The sequence below is a fragment of the Gossypium hirsutum genome, chromosome D07, assembly GCF_007990345.1.
Source record: "Gossypium hirsutum isolate 1008001.06 chromosome D07, Gossypium_hirsutum_v2.1, whole genome shotgun sequence".
NCBI classification, from domain to species: Eukaryota; Viridiplantae; Streptophyta; class Magnoliopsida; order Malvales; family Malvaceae; genus Gossypium; species Gossypium hirsutum.
Window position 1 is genome coordinate 54062755 of NC_053443.1, and position 20955 is coordinate 54083709.

The 20955-nt window shown below is 33.6% G+C and overlaps 2 protein-coding genes across 3 annotated transcripts; both read right to left on the minus strand.

The window, feature by feature from the left end:
• Positions 1-48: 48 nt before the first annotated feature.
• Positions 49-3114, minus strand: LOC107954960 (GTP cyclohydrolase 1). 2 transcript variants are annotated; one of them, XR_001699776.2, is made up of 3 exons: positions 2392-3097; positions 475-1931; positions 49-202 (listed from the first exon to the last, which is right to left on the minus strand). XR_001699776.2 is itself a non-coding variant. In XM_016890652.2 (2 exons), exons 1-2 carry the CDS (start codon positions 2591-2593, stop codon positions 733-735), a joined length of 1401 nt encoding a protein of 466 aa, XP_016746141.1. In that variant the 5' UTR covers positions 2594-3114; the 3' UTR covers positions 328-732. The 2 variants fall into 2 exon arrangements, 1 of the variants encoding a protein (XP_016746141.1); XM_016890652.2 differs by lacking the exon at positions 49-202 and having other exon boundaries at positions 328-1931; positions 2392-3114.
• Positions 3115-18977: 15863 nt separating this feature from the next.
• Positions 18978-19583, minus strand: LOC107956239 (uncharacterized). The gene is made up of 2 exons (XM_016891958.1): positions 19541-19583; positions 18978-19480 (listed from the first exon to the last, which is right to left on the minus strand). The coding sequence occupies exons 1-2, from the start codon at positions 19581-19583 to the stop codon at positions 18978-18980; spliced, it is 546 nt and encodes a 181-aa protein (XP_016747447.1).
• Positions 19584-20955: the final 1372 nt, after the last annotated feature.

Genomic DNA, 20955 nt, shown 5'->3' on the forward strand with positions numbered 1-20955 from the left:
TTTTTAGAATATTGTTTAAACTATTTAATTTTTTAAAAAAATGTAAAATTATAAAAAGTAAATAGATATTCATATAATGAAATATTTGTTATTCTTAAAATCTTTTTACAATTAAACCAGATTTCGGTTACCTAGTAACATCACTGAAGCATGCTTTTGCGCACACCCCTGGCAGTTTCGGCCAAGCCAAAATAATAATTTCCTGAAAGGTCAACCAAGCATTACATCGCCAAAATATTAGAAGTAGATAATGGGTCCAAAGTCCAAACTATTTAGTTCCTCACCATTACAGCAAATAAATATAAGAAATGAAAGTGAAAAAAAAAATTAAACCATTAAACGTGAATATATTTTTTATTTTCCAATTTCTAAATGGTGTTTAAAAATTTCAGTAACTTCCTCAGTACATTGAGATCTTTAATTAGAAAAAAAAAAAGTATGCCCAGAAATGTAATGGTGGAATTGAGGACTTACCCCTGGAATTCCCACAAAGGGATTTATATTAAAGAGAGAGAAAAAATTGTAAATAGGGTGCCTCTTCTGAGACTAAATGGAACTCCTTGCCTTAAATAGCCAAACTGGAGTTGGAACATAACCAGGCTCCAAGCTGCATTTTTTTGTAATCCATGGGCGTATACAGTATAAATTATACCATTTTTCTGCACTGCTGCATACTGGGTGAAAGCATTAACTGAGGTAAAGAATAACCGGATCTAGATCTGGAAAAGAGTACTATAATATTCGAGATGTAGTATCGTCTGGAATGCTCCGTAAAAACATAGCCCTAGCAGCCGGATCGGTTGAAAATCGTCCTAGCACTGCAATGGTAGCTGTGTTACTGCCGAACTTCTCAATCCCTCTAGAAATCATACAGGTGTGGTTAGCCTCCACAACTACCATGACATCTCCACCTAGGATCGATGAAACTGTTTCAGCTATTTGCCTGGTCAGCCTTTCTTGCACTTGGAGCTTGAAACCGTAAAAATGTACTATTGACTGCAAAAGGGACTTCCCAAGGTGATTGATTCCTTTAGGGCAGAAGTATCCAATATGGACCACACCATAAAAGGGAAGCAGGTGATGCTCACATTGTGAACAGAATGAGAGGTTCAACTCTGAATGCATCTGTTCGTTGTTGCGGGAGCTGATTTCCCCATTAGGTTTGAGAAGATCGGATATGCCACAAGCAAAGCCATTCAGCTTCATCTCCAACTTCGTATTTTCAAAGTTTATCAACCACCTCACAAAATGGCTAGGAGTTTCCACAAGCTCTTTCCTTAATGGATCTTCACCCAAAGATCTGAGTATTGATGCTACTGCAGCAACCATTTCAGGGTTGGCCGCTACAAGCTCGGATGAAATCTTAGCCATAGATGAAGAATTTGAAGGGCACCAACTTTGATTAACGGAGTCCCTGGTTAGAGTTCTATCCACAGTCACACCTCTGAATTTCAAAAGACCAAGAAAATCACTCCAAGCGTCAGCATTTTCATTTCCAAAAACCCCCGAACACGAAGACACCAGGACTTTTACCCATCCTTGATGCTTTGAGTCAAGGAGGACTGACTCCACATTCGGGAAATGAATATGCAAACACTCAAGTATCACAGCAACCCCTGCTGGCTTGATTCCATGGTGCAGAGCTGAACATATTTCATCTGCTAAACGCTGCGGGGCTTGCAGTCGTTTTGCAAAAACATCAGCTACTCTAGACAGTTTGCTTAATCCCACAACCCGCTGACCGGATGGCACATAACCTACATGACACTTAAGCTGAAACGGGAGCAAGCATGACTCACAATATGAGAACAGATCAAGATCCCTAACAATCACAAGCCCACCTACTCCTCCAGCATGACCAACTCCATCATGTAAACCCACTTCAGGGAATAAAGCTCCCTGAACAATATCTTTTACTTTTTGCTTGTAACCTAAGAAGGCAATAGGAAAGCCTTGGATCAAAATATGAGACTGCAACAACATATATAATCACATATACATGTAATGAGCAAACACAATCTTATATTCAATGGAGCCCAAAACATACTAAATCAACAAAGCCAAAAAAAATTAATACTTCAAAAGCCTTCAGCTTTTATTTTTGGCTTTTTCCTAAGTGGTAAGTCCCATTTAGCAAAGAACAGTGAACTAATAAATGAAAGCCATTTGCATGTAAGACGTTGGAACTGAACTAAACGAACCCTGTGCTTATTGATTGCAAAATATAAAAGGAAGAGCTAAAAACAAAATCTTTGAGCAAAAATTAGGTAATTAAGAACCTTCTTGAACCAAGTCTGCATATTATAAGCAAAGTAAAAAATACAGATCTCAGAAAATTTACTCTAATTACAATAATATTAAACTAGAATTTGGGATAAAACAAAAAAGCACCTCTTGTTCCTTCTCGAAGTGCCTTGGCAACACGAAGGGGAGTTTTCTTAAGGCCATCTCTGTTAACATCCTCACCCAAACCCTGCAATAGAACTTTCACAGCATCCTCAATAGCTATAGTTTCAGGCTCTTTCTCACTTACATCCAGCTTCATTCCATTCTCAATCTCAACACATAAATGGCCCTCATCCAAAGAGCCCATTGACAAAACCACACAACAAAAAACGACAATGGGAATCAAAGAAATTAAAAAAAAAAGCAATGAAAAATACCCAAACCTCGATTCGACCAAAAAAAGAAAAAAATCCACCACAGATTCGGAATGTTAATTGGAAACCCAGATGCAGAAAACGTAAAAGAGAAAGATATGGATAAAGACAGAAGGAGATAAGAGGCAGAGGAGGAGAGGGCGAAGCGAATAGAATGGATACGTAGGGTTGCCGTTGGTCCTTGAAATGTGTGGATCTTCTCCTACTCCTATGTTTTATATATATACATACACATATATATTATAAAATATTAAAAATTTTCATCGAAAAAAATATTTATATAAAAAAAATGTAAAACCAATACATTTATGTGGGGAAAAAAAGAAGAATTTTAATTGAGAACCGAAATCATCAATAAAGAGCCAACTTCACACAAAGACACCCATGGCGATGGCGGTGGCCCGCTTGAATCAAGCGATTGAGAAAAGAGAAGTTTTGGTTGTGACTGTGGAGCACCTTAAAAAATTATTATCATTATTATTTATACTACTAAAATTTCAAACATCCACATGTTTTGGAGAATATCATTTAGGTTGAACAATTTTTCTTTTAAATTATTAATAAATTTATCAATTAAAATTAAAATAATTTTTAACAAGATATAAACAACATCAATTATGAGCTAACATTAGGATCAATGTTGGATAACCGAAAACATCTATCACTCCGTATCTGATCATCAATCGAAGGAGGAACCACATGAAAAACTCTTGTGCTAATGGAAGAGCCTTTCATCAGGTTAGCTAAATTATCAGCAGTAGAGTTCACCTTTCTAGGTACTTGTTTTATGAGCACTCTCTACTCGTGCATGTGCAGTTCTTGAATACGCAAAATCAAATTTATATTTGAATGTCCTTTTATAATCTCCATGAACACCTTTGATAGCTAAAGCACAATCTGTTTCAATAATAACCTTTATCCATTAGTTAATTGAAGGCCATCATAAATGGCCTAAAACTTAGTTTGTAGCATACTAGATCTTCCAATATTTCTTCCTAATCCCTACATGTAACAATAATTAAAATAATTATTTGGCACACATTTATTCCACAAATGAGTTTTAGATTTTGTCACACGTTTATTTTTTTAATCTTTTAAAAATATAATGACACATTACAAAATCTCAATTCCACTTGTAGAATAAAAAATTCCTATATTAAATAATTATCCTTAAAATTCATATCAACACCTGATGGTTAAATACATAACACTCTAGAAGAGAATTTAGGTTTGAACCCTAAATATAATATTATTGAAAAAAAATCATAAACCCAGGGGTGAAATCAAAAATATTTTTCAGAGGGGACCGAAATTAAATTGTAATTCTTATGATAAAAATAATGCAATTCCACAATTTTAATAGACTATATCTTTATAATTATTAAAGGATTAAATCAAATTTTTATATTTTTAGGGGACCAAAATACAATTTTACCTTTACTAATTTAAATTTTAAAATTTTTAGAGAGATCATATAAAAAGTTTTTTATTTTAAGAGGGTTGGGGCTCCTGCCAGTCCTTGTTTCCCCACTGCAGAAACTCTAAAAAAATTTAATTATTCATTAACAAAACATAAAGGGTTTCTTAATCATACCATAAAAATGTTAGTTAATTTGGAAGATGAAGTTGAATTTTTCGTTTTTTTAAGGCTAAAAATTAGAGTTTAAATTTAACCAATTGATGGAAGTAAAAAGAGAGATGGGGAAAGGTAAAGGAGAAGTGTGGGTCAAAAAGGAAAGATTGATGGTTACCTATTTTCTTTTTTTTTAAATGATTGGGCCAAACCTAAATGGGTAGGAGAGATTGGGACGTCTCCCTCTCACCAACCCACCAACCCAATTTAAACAAACCTCAAAATAAATGAGAAAATAGTAAAATTTAATTTGATAAAGAACAAATTTTAGTAGTTTAAGCTACCTATCCCGTTTAAATAATTTGTTAATTAGTGGATTGAATATTAGTTCGATTAACATCGGTATTATTGTTAGTGTAGGAGAATGTGAGTTTGAGTGCGCTAAAGCACATTATCCTCCTATTTAAGGGTTAGGGAGAGGCTATAAGTAGTTTTAGACATTGTATCAACAAAAGTAATATGATAAAAACCTATAATGATATTAATTAGGGGTGAGCAAAATTTGATTCGAAAAAATCAAAAAAAAGTTTCAAATTTCGAGTTAATCGAATCGAGTTATTTGAATTATTCGAGTCAACTCGAATAAGAAATTTCGAATTTCGAGTTTGAGTCGAATTGAATTGAATTTTTATAACTCAAATAACAGATTAGTAGTATAAATACCCTTTTGGTCTCTCTCTTAACAAAAATTACAAAAAAAATCAAAGCAATTTTCAAATTTTGAAAATAATTTTTAAAATTCAAAATATTTATAAAAATTCTAAAATTTGTATTTTTAAAAAAACTATATATATATATTTTAAATCTTAAAAATATATAAAAAAGTTGAAATTTAAAAAATTTAAAAATTTTATAAAATAATAAATTTTGAATCTAAATAACTGATTATTGATTTAAGTTTATCATACTGAAATATATTATTATATTATTATTATTGTGCTTTAAAAATGTTTTTAAATATATATGGTTTCAAATTTATGTGCTCTAACATGAAAATATTTATATTGTAACAAGATTTTAATTTGACATTATTATTTTTTTAAATTTAACTCGAACAATTTCACTCAATTCAACCTAACATTTAATTCGAGTTATTCGAAAATCCAAATAAGAAAAGGTAAAATTATGTCGTTTTGATAAATGTTTACTTTATCTAAAATTAAAAGTCAAAACTATCAAATTAAAATACAAAGCTACATTGTTTTGATAAATGTTTACCAAATAGTCTTACTTTCCTTCCTGAATTGCCCCACTTTCCATTTTTCCTTTACTCAAAATTAATCTAAAAGTTTGTACTTCGTCTATTAGTTAAATAATATGTCCATTTAAATGCAACATTAAGTATAAATAATAAGATTCGTTAACTCGCCCGACTTGACTCGAAATTTTTTTACTCGATTCAAAAAAAATTCAAATTAAGTTCGGTTGCTAAAATAGGATTCATCAACTCGACTAACTCGAAATTTTTTAACTTAATTTGACTCGATTCGATCAAATACTCACCCCTAATATTAATGTTAAAAAAAATAATTTGTTAATTGAATTGACTTTTTTTTATTTATTAAATTACTATTTTATTCTAAAAAATTAGTCATCAAATGAGCTTAAACTTAATTTTAAATATATACATTGTGTAGAGGACTTACTGTGTCGGAGGAAATGGGATTTGTGTCTCCGATGAGCTCAGACCTACAGAGATAATCTTTTAGCTTCAAAATTATCGCAAGATTAGAAGAAATGAGGAAGAGAGTTTAAGATGAGTCCTCAACTGATGAACAGATTAGAGTGAAGGAGAAGGATAAGCAAGCTGCAATTTCTCATATCTGTGTTTTCTCATTTTTGGTTTCAAGTTTTGGTTTTTTGATGATTTTTTCTTCACCAATTAATTGAAGTTCATCAATCTTTTGTTCAAAAAAAATTGATTTAATCAAAGTCAATCCAACTTAATTATACTCGAACCAAGTTCAAAATTTGAAATTGACATTATTAAAGAGCTTTACTTGAATACCACTACAACTTAAACAGATTTATACCCAAGGATGGATCTAGGGGGCGCGGGTGGGAGGGGGACTGCCCCTTGGAATTTTAAGGTTTATGAATTTTATATATAAATTATCATGTATCTTAAAATTGGTGTCCATACTGTATAGCATTCGTTCCTTTGGCCAACTTGTATTTCATATAATTCAACCCCTTAAGTCATAAAATTATACTTTATATTAACAAAATATTTTTCTTTTTTTAATTATAAACTTTAATAGTAATAATAACCAAACATTAATGAATAATATGCTTTGAAAGACTAAACTCAGAAGCCCAAAATAAACTTTAAAGCCAAATTCCAAAACCAATTGATTTGGCCGATACCCATACATATTAGGTCAGTAACTTTCTTCCATTTTGATTTGTATATATTGCTAATGAATTATCTTCTTCTAATAAGTTGTTGACACTGTTGAGAGATAAAGAAATGAGTTTGATGCTGAGACTGAGAGTACAGAGTAAAAAAAATATAAATTATCTTCCTCTTAACTCCTTACGCAAAAACCTCTCGGTAAATATTTTTGCATAAATTATATTATTTGTTTGTTTGTTTTTTTTTTCCTTTTTTCCCAATATATTATTTAATATATTATTACAGTCTTCAAGTTTTTTTATTAAATTATGATAAACAAAAATATCGAATCTTTTTTCAAGAAAAAGGTGTCAGAAAACAATAATGATCAATCGATTTCTCAACCTTTTGTTATTAGTGGAGAAAAATCAAATATCGAACATTCCCAAGCTCTTGAACGAGATATCAGGTTTTCTCAATCTCAAGCTCCTGAACATTGTATCGAGTCTTCCCAAGCTCTTGAACGAGTTATTAGGTCTTCTCAATCCCAAAATCTTGAACGAGAATTTTTTTATAGATTCTATTATTGATAAGTTTGATCTTATGAAATTTTTAATACGATATATTAATACATAATGGAAAGAAATATTTAATTTTATATAATGCAATTTCTTTTAATTTTTTATAGTAAAATCATTTATGCTTTTTTTAAAAAATATTAAATTTATTTATTTAATAAGAAAAAAAAGATTTAAGAAGAATTGATATTTTGTTACGTAAAGAAACAGGTCGTTGAGATTTAGAAATTTTAGGTTGGAGAATAAAATCCTAGATCCGGTGTGTGTATGGTGAGGGCCAACTTGGGTGTCATGCTTTTAATATAATCATTGTCTGTCGCCAAGTCTTTTCTCTTTCATCAATTTGGGGGTATGTCATGAGAAATTAAAATAAAACTAGGACTTTGATTTAAAAGTTTTTTTTAAAAAAAGTGTCATTATTTGAATTTAATTAAAATTAAAATTATAATATTTTTAATTATTATGATATATAAATAAATATTACATAAGAATTATTGGTCATCTTTTATTTATTTGAGAAATATTTTTTCAAAAATATTTATAAAAAATTGAAACATTAAAACTCAAATATTTTGTAAAATAAAATCCAAAAGATTAAAACTCAAAATTTGTATATAAAATAAAATTGCAGATTAAAAAAAACATCAATCAAGAACACATCACATGGGAGTAACATGGAGATTTGTAGGTTTGATTAATTAATGATAAGAAAGAAAGAATTTTGGCTGCTGTTTCAATCACTCAAAGTGGTAGTATTGCCTTACCCTTTGCACCAATCGCTTAGAAGTAAAATTAAAAGCAACAACTATACTTTAAATTAATAATGATGAAGATGATGGAGATGGATATCTTTAATCAACCCAAAATAAATCAATGTTACAAGGAGGATTAACCCAAAGAGATTCATCTCCTTTTTTCTAATTTTTTCTCATCTAAAGTCGGTTCGAAAAATGAGAAGATTAGGCCTCGAGTAAAACTTTTTTGGTCGGTCTCGAAATTGTAAAAAGAAAAAAGTTTATTGTTTTCTTACTGTTTTCTCATTGTTTTGCTGTTATTTCACTATTATATTATTACTATTTTGTTATTTTTTTGATATTATATAACTCTTATTTTATTGTTAATTTTGCCACTATTTTAAAAACATTTACTTGTTAACTTGCACATACGTTAGTGTTTTTGATGTATTATATATATTTTAAAAATTATATAAAAAATTTAATACGGGCGAGCTGGACCGGATTGGGCTTGGACAAAAATTTAGGCCCATTTTCAAGTCGCGCCCAAGCTTAAAATTCTGTTAAGGTCCGGCCTGAACCTAGCCCGACCTACAATCCTACTACAAAAACTCCTATTGGAAAATAATAAAAATAAATAAAACAATAGAGGTGTGTTTAATCAATGAACACTTTACGTATTTAGAATATAAACGTGTATTTAAAAATAAAATACAATAAATAATGAAATATAATGTTTGAAAATAATAATAGTAGTTGTCATTTAGTAAAATGATATAATAGTTATTTCCTAATCGAGTACAACTCAATTAATCTGTGATATTAATTCAGTCAAAGATTTTATTAATAGTATAGATAAAGCTATACCGAACACTATCGATGTAGTTTTCTCAACAACTACTGTTATTATTTTTTTTTCTTTTTTAAATCTAATTAGTTTGGTAGGCAATTTAAGTAGATCGTATTTGACTTTGGGCCAAGATTTTTCGTTATGATTTCAAGTCAAAGTAGGGTGTTAGAGATCAATGAATCTTATAAATTCCATGTCAATTTAGATTGTTGTTGGCCAGTTGCCACCAAGTCCCATATAAGCACCACACCAACTCCTATGGGTTGGTGTCAAATTGACTACACCCACAACAAAAGTTTTCTTGATGAATAAATGGTAAAATATATCGGAGGTCCCTTTATAATAAGGAGAAATGCATTTTCGTCCTTTTATTTTATATTTGATGTAAGTGAAAATAACTGTTTAAACGTTAATATACAGCAGAAAAGATCGAACATAAATACCTCCAATCATCGCCTGAATCAAATGTCAAAATCCTAACGCTATAACACCATTGATCGAGCGTGTCAAACAACCGACGAGGACATTAAACTTAGCCAAATGGAAACATGAAAATCGAAAAACACCAAAATCTTCTAAACACTCGAAAAACCTCACTAGATGAAATTGTTTTCAAATTTTACTTTTTGATACCTAAAGATCTTATGCTTGGGGGTATTTATACCTGTGGTTCCCCATCAAAACCACCAACTCCACTATCACACAAACAGAAACTGTGAAAATAGTGGGCAACAAAATGTGGTCACGTGGGAGTGACCCTATAAAACATGGGAATGTGGGAGGTTTTCCCACGAACCAACTCCAACATTTGAAGCATTTTTTAAAAACATATTTGTGTGTTAGATATGAAGAAAACAAATGTAAAAAAAGTTCAAACTGTGTGAAAAAAAGAATAGTTAACGTGCTCGCATGTTAAAATCAATAAAATATGCTTCAAGTTGATGTACTTGTCGTATATTTGGAATTTAATTAATTTATTTTTATTTTTTGATTCAAAATTTTATAGTTAATTATTAGCACCGTTAAATTTATTGATGTGATATTTTGAAATAATAAAAATACTCATTTTGTAGTCATATAATAAAAGAAATGATGTAGTAATGGGCCCAAAATTAATAGAAAAAATTTAATAATATTAATAATAGGATTTGTATTTTTAAATTCAAATAGTTAAGGGATTAAATTCTTAAAAATAAAAATAGAGAGACTAAATTTTAAGTACATAAAAAGTACATGAACCTAAAATAAAATTTAACCATTTGTAAAATATGACATGGCTTAATTAAGTGCCATGATATAAAAAGAGAAGAAGAAAATTTGGTGTGTAAAATCTACTTAACCCAAGAACCAACCCAAACCTAAAAAAACTAAATCCACTGCGGAAACCCACACAAAACATATCTAAACCCACTGACCAAGATCATCTGATTGGGATTTCAGGATTTTCTTAGTGGGTTTCCAGTAGTGTTTTTGGGGTTGAGTTGGTTCATGGGTTAAATGGTTTTAATACAATATGAGCAAAGCCCACATCATTTGTGGTCAAATTTTAAATAAGGTCCCTATACTATGTTTTCTTTTGCAATTTTAGTCAATTTTCTGCTTTTCTAAACTAATAATAAAAAAAACATATTTCTTGGGGAAGTAAGAAACCCTTTTCCGAAATGTGCTTATTTTTTTTTAAAATCTAGGTGGAACTAATTTAAATTTATTTGTGTAATTTTGACCTAATAAAATGTCATGTTCGCAATTCACACACTACTTAATGGAAAATTGTATAACATAGATAACGAGATTAATGAAATGTGAAAATTGAATCAAAATTAAAGTTCGATGCATACAAATACATCAATTTAAAGTTGATGTATAACATTGCAAAATTTATTAAAGTTCATGGATAATTTTAATATTTATATATTTTTTATAGTTAGATAACTTTTTGCACATTTAAAAACAAAAAGAAAAGGAAAAAATAATATTTTTCATGTGAAAAGACGTGAAATTAAAGTTCAAAATTAGAAAAAAATAAATATCGGTTAAAATCGTTGTCAAACACTCGTTTAACATGAGTTTAAATCACATAATCTTGTTTCTATTTCAATATTATATAAAAATAATTTGTTTTAAAGATTCAAGATATTATTATAGCCACATGTTTTTATTTATTTATTTGAATAAAAATATCATCTAATTACAATTTTAAAAATTAGTGATGGGAACTTATTTATTACAGGGAGTTTAAAGAGACAATAGATGGTAATACAAATTTACAAAATGAAACTAGTAGTAAAGGAAAAGTTTTATAAAATAGGGGAGGATGGTGGATGAAAAGTAACTTTGAGAAAATTTTCAAAACTAACTTCCATGCTCTTCTTAGGCTTCCTCCACTCCCTTTTATAGGAGAAATTCTAAACTCTGTTTAATTTCATTTGAATCCCGCACAGCTTTTCTGATAATGATAATGTTCATATTTGATTTGATGATATTTTTTGTCCTGATGTGGTTGCTTTCACGTTACTTCTTTTTTTGTCTAGACATAGATGTGGTTGCTTCCACGCGTTGCTTCTTCTGTCTTTTCTTTTATCCTTCTTGGATATTAACTAGATTCATTTATTCAATTTCATCTAGATTTAATGAATCAATTGACAATCTTGGTGAGTTCTAACTTTTCCATGTATTTTTATTTCTTCAATTATGTGTGATGGAAAACCTTCAATCTCCATGCCAGCTATATTTTTTAATAGTTGAATGGATTCTTTACTTCTATCATTCTGGCGATATCCAACTCCAGCATCACATGCCAATATTCTTCTTCCATCAGTCCAAAAGCAATAAGTTTTTTTTGTTGAAGTAGATATTGGGCTTTGGTCATTAAATCTATTCCTGCTTGGATTTGATAATAACTGAGATTATTGTAACACTTGCCAATATTTTTTGTCAAGTGTTCTTTCTCCTTTTTAACTGCTGATAGGTTGGGTCATCCGATCATTTTTTAATGATCCATACTTGATATGACTGATAAAATTTTTCTTTTTCAGCTATACCAATAAGGCTACTAATTTCAAGATGAAAGCAATAATAAAAATCATCTTAATATACCATACGTAATAACACAGTTTTAATAAATGCAGGAAAATCTTTTAATAAATGGAAAGAAAAATTTTAAACTGTTATTTTCCTAACAAAAGCCAATTCGATATTGCTTATATTAAATGGTTCATGATTGAGTCTAAACTTGATAGTAGAGAATTTTTCATCTAAATCATTTGTAAAAGCATAAGCTTGTAGAAAGTATTCAAAAACAACTTTTTGAAATTGAGCTTGCTGGTTGAAAATGACTCTATTTAGTTTTGTAAATATTTCTACAGGCAGGATATTCCTAGCCTTATTATATAAACATAATCTAAACATTTTATTTATAACTGGGTTATTTGTTCCATTGTTAATAAAATATTGGAATATATTAAGAAGATTGTTTATCTCCTTAATATCTAAATAACTAATTTCTAGTTCTTCCCAATCTCGATAGAAAATAGATTTTAATAATAAATTTTGAGCTTCTTGTTATTTTGTTGTTTTTTCAACTAGAAATTGTGAAAGCTTAGTAAGAGCTTTTCTGAAATTAGCTCTTTGCTCAGTAATATGGGTTTTCCATATTTCATTAGTAAAATTATGTCATTCTAATGGTAAGTCTGGATTATAAAAATATTTTATTTCCTGAATTTGTTGTGGTTTCAACAAATTTTCTGTTGCACAAAACTTTTCTGCTTCTTTTATGATTTTAGCATAACTGGCTTAGTATGTTGAATTTAGATCTTGAGATCAAGGTAGTTGACTTACCAGATGTGGTGTAAATGATAATTGAGTTCCAATTGGTTGTCTTACCATTGGATATGGAACATAATATCCTTGATTAGGATAAAAAGGTACTTGAGAAGGAATTGTCACAAACCCTTGATTAGGATTTATTGATTTGAAAGTGTTCCCTTTGTTAGGCTTTTTATGAACAGTAGTCCATTCACCGGCTATTTCTAGAGGTTGTTTACCTCTATCTGTAAGGCCTGCTAAGATAATCAGTAATAATATTTTCAGTTCATTTGACATATAAAACTTCAAAATTAAAAGTACATATATAACACCCCAACCCAACCTAGACATTATGGCCGAATTTGGCGGTGTCACATGGTAGTGTTTTTCGAAAAATGAGTTGTCGTAAAAAATCTCTTATCTTAACCACCTCTTTGCACTATCTTATGCTTAATTCCAAGACGTGCCGATTAATTTCAACGTGATTTGTATTCAAAAGTTATTCTCTTTCAAAACGTTATTAATTTTCAAAACGTCACTTATTGTGGAAGTTTTTCAAAATAGTTTGCATGTTTGTGCGAATTTTGTTAAAATGTTTGATCCGTTTTGAAAAGTCAATTATCCCTACTACTAACAGTTGTAAATCGAAACAATAAAAACCCTAAATTAAAAATGAAAATCCAAATAGGCCATTATTATAGTAAAATACCCCAAAATAAAATCAAAATCATAATTAAATACTAAGTTGAACTAAATAGGCCGTGTGGCCACCATTGAATCCTCTGTCGCACCGATCTGCCTATGTTTGGGGATTACCTGTACAGTCAAATCAGAAAGGTGAGTTTACGAAAACTCAGTGTGTAATCCCATATAAAGCAAACAGTCAAAAGGCAATCGCAATCTGGGCCTAAGCCCATTTCAGTACAGTTTCAGTTTCAACTAGGGCCTCGACCCATTACAATACAGAAGTAGGCATGCATTTGGGCCTTGGCCCATTATAGTATCAATATTCAGTACAGTAACAGATATACAGTATCAAATCCTACCCAGCCAGCCTCTACACTCCAACTCCGTCCAACCCTACACTCTATCTGGGGATATAATTAACCTACCCATCCCTACCCTCCAAAAAGTACCGAATGCGGCACTAAACAGTAGTTCACAGCTGAGCTGCCAGTAACTTAGGCTCGAGGCCTTTCAGTACACTTCCTCCGAACATTATAATTCCCTAACCCAATGTAATGCAATATACAGATATAACATGTTGTAACATAATATCATGCATGTAAACAGAGCATACAATATCAAATCATTGGGACATCATCAGGCTTAATCATATCAGTCATACAGTCATTTCAGTCAATTAGGGGTCTAGGTAAACATACCGACCCTACAGTAGGTTCATAGTCGACTTGGGCGACTCGTGTAACCTTATCAGTCAAACATTGAAATTGGGCCTATGAGCCCATGAAGTTCGCCCGTGTGGCCCATATGGCCCAAATTGGCCTTGGCCTCTTGATCTATTTTAGTGTAACCTATGCTAGAGAACTATTCATATGTGTTTCCACTATTTACTTATATAATCCTTCAAAGCTGTCTACTTGAGTCCCTGTTATTAAATTATTTGTATCTTAAGCTACAGAATTCCGAATTAATATCCGTGAATTTTCCCTGAAACTAGACTCACATATCTTTTTACCATAAAATTTTTAGAATTTTTGGTTCAGCCAATAAGTACAGTTTATTCTTTAAAGTTCCCCTACTCTACTGTCTGGCAGTTTCAACATTTCTGCACTAAAAATGAATTATGTTCTCGTAAAGATTTTGGACGATGTTCCCGTTTGTATATCTTGAAAATAGTTTCATTCAAGATTTTAAACATATAAAATATAACCCATAATTATTTTTATACAATTTTTAATAATTTTCGGAAGTTAGGACAGGGGATTCTAAAATCATTCTTACCCTGTCTCACTAAAATTTCATTATCTCATAATATGAAATTCTTTTGGTTACTTCGTTTCTTCTATGAGAAATTAGACTCAAATAATCCCATATTTTTTTACCCTCTAACTCGATTCCCATAATTTATGGTGATTTTTTTAAAAATTAGCCTACTACTGCGTCCAAACAGCAAGCAATATCGGCTTTTCGCCGAATCCCTTATTTTTGTGTTTCGGGTACACACCTGGTATCGATTGATGCTACACCAATCCCCGAGCACTCCAGAACCTATAATTAACCAAGTTCGCTCAATTTATCACTTAATTGATCGAACTAAAACTAAATCCGAAAGGAGAAATGCATCCCTTAAACAAAAAAGCTTACCCCAGCACCTTGAAACAGTTGGTTACGCAATAGCATGATGAGACCCTTAATCCACACTAGATGTTGCTACCAAATGTCACAAACCCCCGAATCAAAGTTGGAAAAAAATATAAGTTAAAGAGAGAAAAAACCCTACTTACTAGAGCGTGCGACGAAAATTGACCCAACGGAACGAAGGTGTGGTAGCCAACAAAAGAGACAGAAACAGAAAGAATAATAGAAAGAAAAAATTTGGGTTTGACAACAGAAAAGCAAAAGGTGAAGAAGAAATGGAGAAGAGATGGCGTCAAAAAGGTGGGGAGTTTTGGGAAAATAAAAATTTTACAAAAAGGAAACGATAATGCTTAGAAAATCTGATAACCTCAAAATCTAATCCCTTAAATTCTCTCTACCAAACTCCCACTACTCAGATTTCCAATACAACTCAAACTCTCTAACAGACGAACAAATAAAAATATATTTGTCCTTACACTGACACAGGGATTCGAACTCCTGACCCTCTGCCAACTAACACTCCCTTTAACCACCAGACCAACAAGCTCATTCTGGTAAGTACTTACAAACTTTTAATTAAAAGCCTCCTAGCCAGAAATAGGGGTTAAGTAAAAAAAATACTACAATTTGCCAAAGTCAGGGCTTGAACTCAAGACCTCCCAGACTCACTCAGAGCACTTAACCACAAATGCCGATACACAATTGTGTCACATTTTCACAATAACAAAAAATAAGAATTTTAGGGCGTTACAAATCTACCCTCCTAAAAGAAAATTTCATCCTTGAAATTTACTTGGTCCGAAAATGTGAGGATACTAATGGCGCATCATATCCTCAAGTTCCCACGTAACTTCCTCAGTGCTATGATTACGCCACAGAACCTTAACCAACGGGATAGATTTTCTTCTTAGAACCTTTACATCACGCTCCAAAATCTGAACTGGCTCCTCCTCAAAGGTCAGATCTGGCCTAGCCTCGATCTTCTCAACAGGAACGATATGCGTGGAATCAGAACAGTAGTGCCTCAACATAAAGACGTAGAACACTTCGCGAATCCGATCCAATTTCGGAGGTAACTCCAACTGGTAAGCAAACGATCCCACACGTTTCAGTATGCGGTAAAACCCAATAAACCTAGGGCTCATCTTACCCTTACAACCAAACCTTAATACCTTCTTCCATGGTGAGACCTTGAGAAAAACGTAGCCCCCCACAAAATACTCAATCTCTTGATGCTTCAGATCGGTGTAAAACTTTTACCTATCAGATGCCGCTTTCAAACGATCCCGAATCAGTCTAACTTTATCCTCAGTATCAAAAACTAGTTCAGGGCTTAGAACACGTCGTTCACCCAACTCAGTCTAGCATGAAGGTGTGTGACACCTACGACCATACAAAGCCTCGTAATGTGCTATCTGAATGCTAGACTGGTAGCTGTTGTTATAAGCAAACTCTGCTAGCGGCATGTAATCCTCCCAACTACCTCAAAAATCAATTACACAACTTTTCAACATATCCTCCAGTATCTGAATCACCCTCTCTGACTGGCCGTCAGTCTGAGGATGAAACGCAACACAGAAGTCCAATCTTGTACCTAGAGCTTTATGTAGCTTCTTCTAAAATCGAGATGTAAAGCGAGGATCCTATCAGATATTATTGAAACTGGTACCCCATGTAGTCTCACTATCTCAGACACATACAGTTTAACCAGCTTCTGCAGAGAGTAGTCAGTACGAACTGATATGAAGTGGGTGGACTTGTTCAATCGATCTACGATGACCCATACATAATCATTCTTAGTAGGTTTGAGGGGTAACCCACTGGCGAAGTCTATAGTCATTCTCTCCCACTTCCAAAGCGGAATCTTGACTGGCTGCAACATACCTGAAGGTAAGTGATGCTCAACCTTAACCTACTGGCATGTCAGACACTTAGCCACAAATTCGGTAACCTCTCGCTTAAGACCTGGCCACCAGTATAACTCACAAAGGTCGCGGTACATCTTATTTCCGCTAGGATGCATAGCATAAGGGCTACTATGCATCTCTCGAAGTATAGATTGCCTTAATTTAGTATCTTTTGGTACATATATTCTCTCACGAAAATAGAACACTCCTTCACTATTCAGTCCAAAATCCTCAGTATTCCCACTCTCAACCTGTCGGAAACAAAGACACAATGATCTCCTCTATCTGTTTACCCTTAATTTGCTTTATCCACATCGGTTTAACTTGAAGTTCGACCAACAGACTACCATCACTAAATAAACTGAGGCGAGCAAACATTGCTCTTAGGTCTGTTTACCCTTACGTAGTAGCTTAGTCAAGGTGTTCATCTCTCAGAATAAACTGAGGCGAGCAAACATTTACTAAACTTGGCGTACAGTTGTTTCTCTCGTAGAATCTGTAAAACCACTCTAAGGTGTTCATCTCTCATCCTCAGTCTTCGAATACACTAGTATATCATCAATAAATACCACTACGAACCGATCTAGATAGGGCTAGAACACTCGGTTCAGCAGATCTATAAAAGCTATCAGTACATTCGTCAGTCCAATTCACGAGTCCTAAATGCCGTCTTATGCACGTCAGCCTCTTTAACTCTTAACTGGTGATACCTTGACCGTAAATCAATCTTAGAGAAAACTGAAGCCCCTCGGAGCTGGTCAAACAGATCATCTATCCTCGGTAGGGGGAATTTATTCTTTATGGTCAACTTGTTCAGTTGTCGATAATCAATACACATACGCATGGATCCATCCTTCTTTTTTACAAACAGAACCGGTGCTCCCCACGGAGACACACTAGGGTGGATGAACCTACGATTAAATAGCTCTTGAATCTGGGCCTTAAGCTCCACAAGCTCTTCCGGTGCCATTCTATAAGGGGCGATGGACACTGGAGCTATGCCAGGAAGGAGCTCAATCCAAAACTCTACTTCACAATTCAGAGGTAACCCAGGTAGCTCTTTAGGAAAAACATCTAGAAATTCTTTAACTGTCCTGATATCCTTAACCGAAGTGGCTCTAGAATCTGAAACATTGATGTAAGCTAGATACGTTTCACATCCCTTATGAACTAACTTTTCAGCCCTCAATACAAAAATCACATTCGATAAGTAGTTCCGTCGCTCTCCAATTACAATCTAAGCTTACTTGGTGTTTAACCAACCAATTCATTCCCAGTATCAGATCAAATTTTCAAAAAGGTAGTTCCATCAGATCAGCCAAAAAGATAACTCTTTGAACCTCTAGAGGAACATCTTTAAACAGTTTGTTAACCCTTATTGACTGCCCCAACGGACTCAGTACAGTGACCTCACTCGTAGTGCTTTCAACCAATATACCCAAGTTTTCAGATACGGTATAAGCTATATAGGAGTGAGTGGATCCTATATCTATCAGTGCAGTATATGGTACATTATAAATAAAGAACGTACCCGTAATGATGTCTGAAGCATCTCCATCCTCTCGGCGACGAGCAGCATAAACTAGAGCCGGCTGCCTCGCATCAGTATGACCGGTACCTCTGCCTGGTGCCCTCTGACCACGGCCCAAACCATTACCACCTCTGGCTTGACCCCGGCCTCTCGGTGGCTGATGAACTACCCTTGGCGGCTTCGCAGTATTACTACCCGGAGCTTGCATTTGATCGAACCTCTGTGGGCACTCTCTAATACGGTGTTCTAAAGAACTACACCTCAAATATGCCCCAGTTCTTTTCCAATACTCGCCCTAATGGCACCTACCATAGTCAGTATACAATGGCTGTCCAGTAGCAGTAATGGGAGCCCTAACTCTCATCGGCCCATCAAATCTGGCCTTTTTCTTAGGCCTCAGAATGAAACTCGAGGGCTCTGAATCCCTCTTATTCCTACCTCTCTCTCTGTCACGGTTCTGGCGCTTAGTGTGCTTCACTTTCTCGGCGATCTTCGCCTTATCAACCAAAACAGCAAAATCTCGCTCATTCTATGGAGCTATCAGAACCCTCAGATTATCCCTAAGGCCACCCTCAAAGCGAACACATCGCTCATACTCAGTCACTACTATACCGCACGCATAACTACTCACGTAAAAACTCGGCCTCATACTCGGCCATTGGTCTATCTCCTAGAATCAAATTTAAGAACTCCCTCCTACGGGCATTCACATAACTAGCCCCCACATATTTCCCCTGGAAAGTGGTCTTAAAGAATTCCCATGTTAGTCGATCAGGCTTAGTTCCCCCCTTAACAGTGAGCCACCACTGATACGCATTATCACGTAGTAGCGATACAACACCCTTTAATTTTTGCTCAGAGGTGTAGTCCAGGTCGTCCATAATTCTCTTTGTGGCCTTTATCCAGTATTCTGCCACATTAGGGGCAACTCCAGCAATACCCCCGAAAAGCTCAGCTCCGTTAGACCGAAGTCGTTCCGTAATCGACCTGCGGCCTCCAGCTCCAGTGTTGGGCCCAGTGACCCTCCCTAAAATCCTTAACATGGCTTGAGACAGTGCATCGTCCCTAGCCGCTTGGTCTTGTGACCCAGTCTCAGTGGCAGGCGACACTGGCGTCTCGCTAGTGTCTAGATTTGGTATACTACCCAGTGAAGAGGACTCAGCTCGAGCCCCTCTACGGCCTCTACCTCGGCCTCTAGTACCCCGTCTGCGAGTAACTCGTGCACTCATCGTCTAGTCACGCTTATCTGTATTAAAAGTTTTATGAATCAATTTACAGTTCAATAGTTATTAGCAGATGTTTTATGGAAAAAGTTTCAGTAGTTCAGAGTTTGCTTTCGTATGACGCAGTGTCTACTATTATTTATCGGTTTTATTACAGTATCAGTATACACTAACCTAAGTGTGGCCTACATGGCCCAAATTAGCATTGGCCTCTTGATCCATTTTAGGGTAACCCATGCTAGATAACTATTCATATGTGTTTCTACTATTTACTTATATAATCCTTCAAAGTTGTCTACTTGAGTCACTGTTACTAAATTATTTGTATCTTAAGATACAAAATTCCAAATTAAGATCCACAAATTTTCCCTAAAAATAGGCTCAAATATCTTCTTACCATAAAATTTTTAGAATTTTTGGTTTAGCCAATAAGTACAGTTTATTCTTTAAATTTTCCCCTACTCTGCTGTCTGGCAGTTTCGACCTTTTTGAACTAAAAATTAATTATCTTCTCGTAAAGATTTTGGACGATGTTCCCGTTTGTATATCTTAAAAATAGACTCATTCAATATTTTAAACATATAAAAAAATAGCCCATAATTATTTTTATACAATTTTTATAATTTTCGGAAGTCAGGACAGGGGATTTTGAAATAATTCTAACTCTGTCTCACTAAAATTCCATTATCTCATAATATGAAATTCTTTTGCTTACTTCATTTCTTCTACGAGAAAGTAAACTCAAATATATTTAATCGTATTTTTTTCACCCTCTAACTTGATTCCCATAATTTATGGTGATTTTTTTAAAAGTAGCCTACTGCTGCTGTCTAAATAGCAAGTAATATCGGCTTTTCGTCGAATCCATTATTTTTGTGTTTCGGGTACACACCTGGTATCGATTGATGCTACAATGATCCCCGAGCGCTCCAGAACCTATAATTGACCAATTTCACTCAATTTATCACTTAATCGATTGAACTAAAACTAAATCCGAAACGAGAAACGCATCCCTTAAACGATGAAAAGCTTACCCCAGCACCTCGAAACAATTGGTTACACAACAACATGATAAGTATCTTAATCCACGGGAGATGATGCTGCCAAACGTCACAAACCCCCGAATCAAAGTTCGAAAAAATCATAAGTTAAAGAGAGCAAAACTCTACTTACTAGAGCATGCGACGAAAATTGACCCAACGGAACAAAAGTGTGGTAGCCAACAAAAGAGACGGAAACAAAAAGAATAATGGAAAGAAAAAAATTCGGGTTTGACAAAAGAAAAACAAAAGATGAAGAAGAAAGGGAGAAGAGATGGCATCAGAAAGGTGGGGAGTTTTGGGAAAATAAAAATTTTACAAAAAGGAAACGATAATGC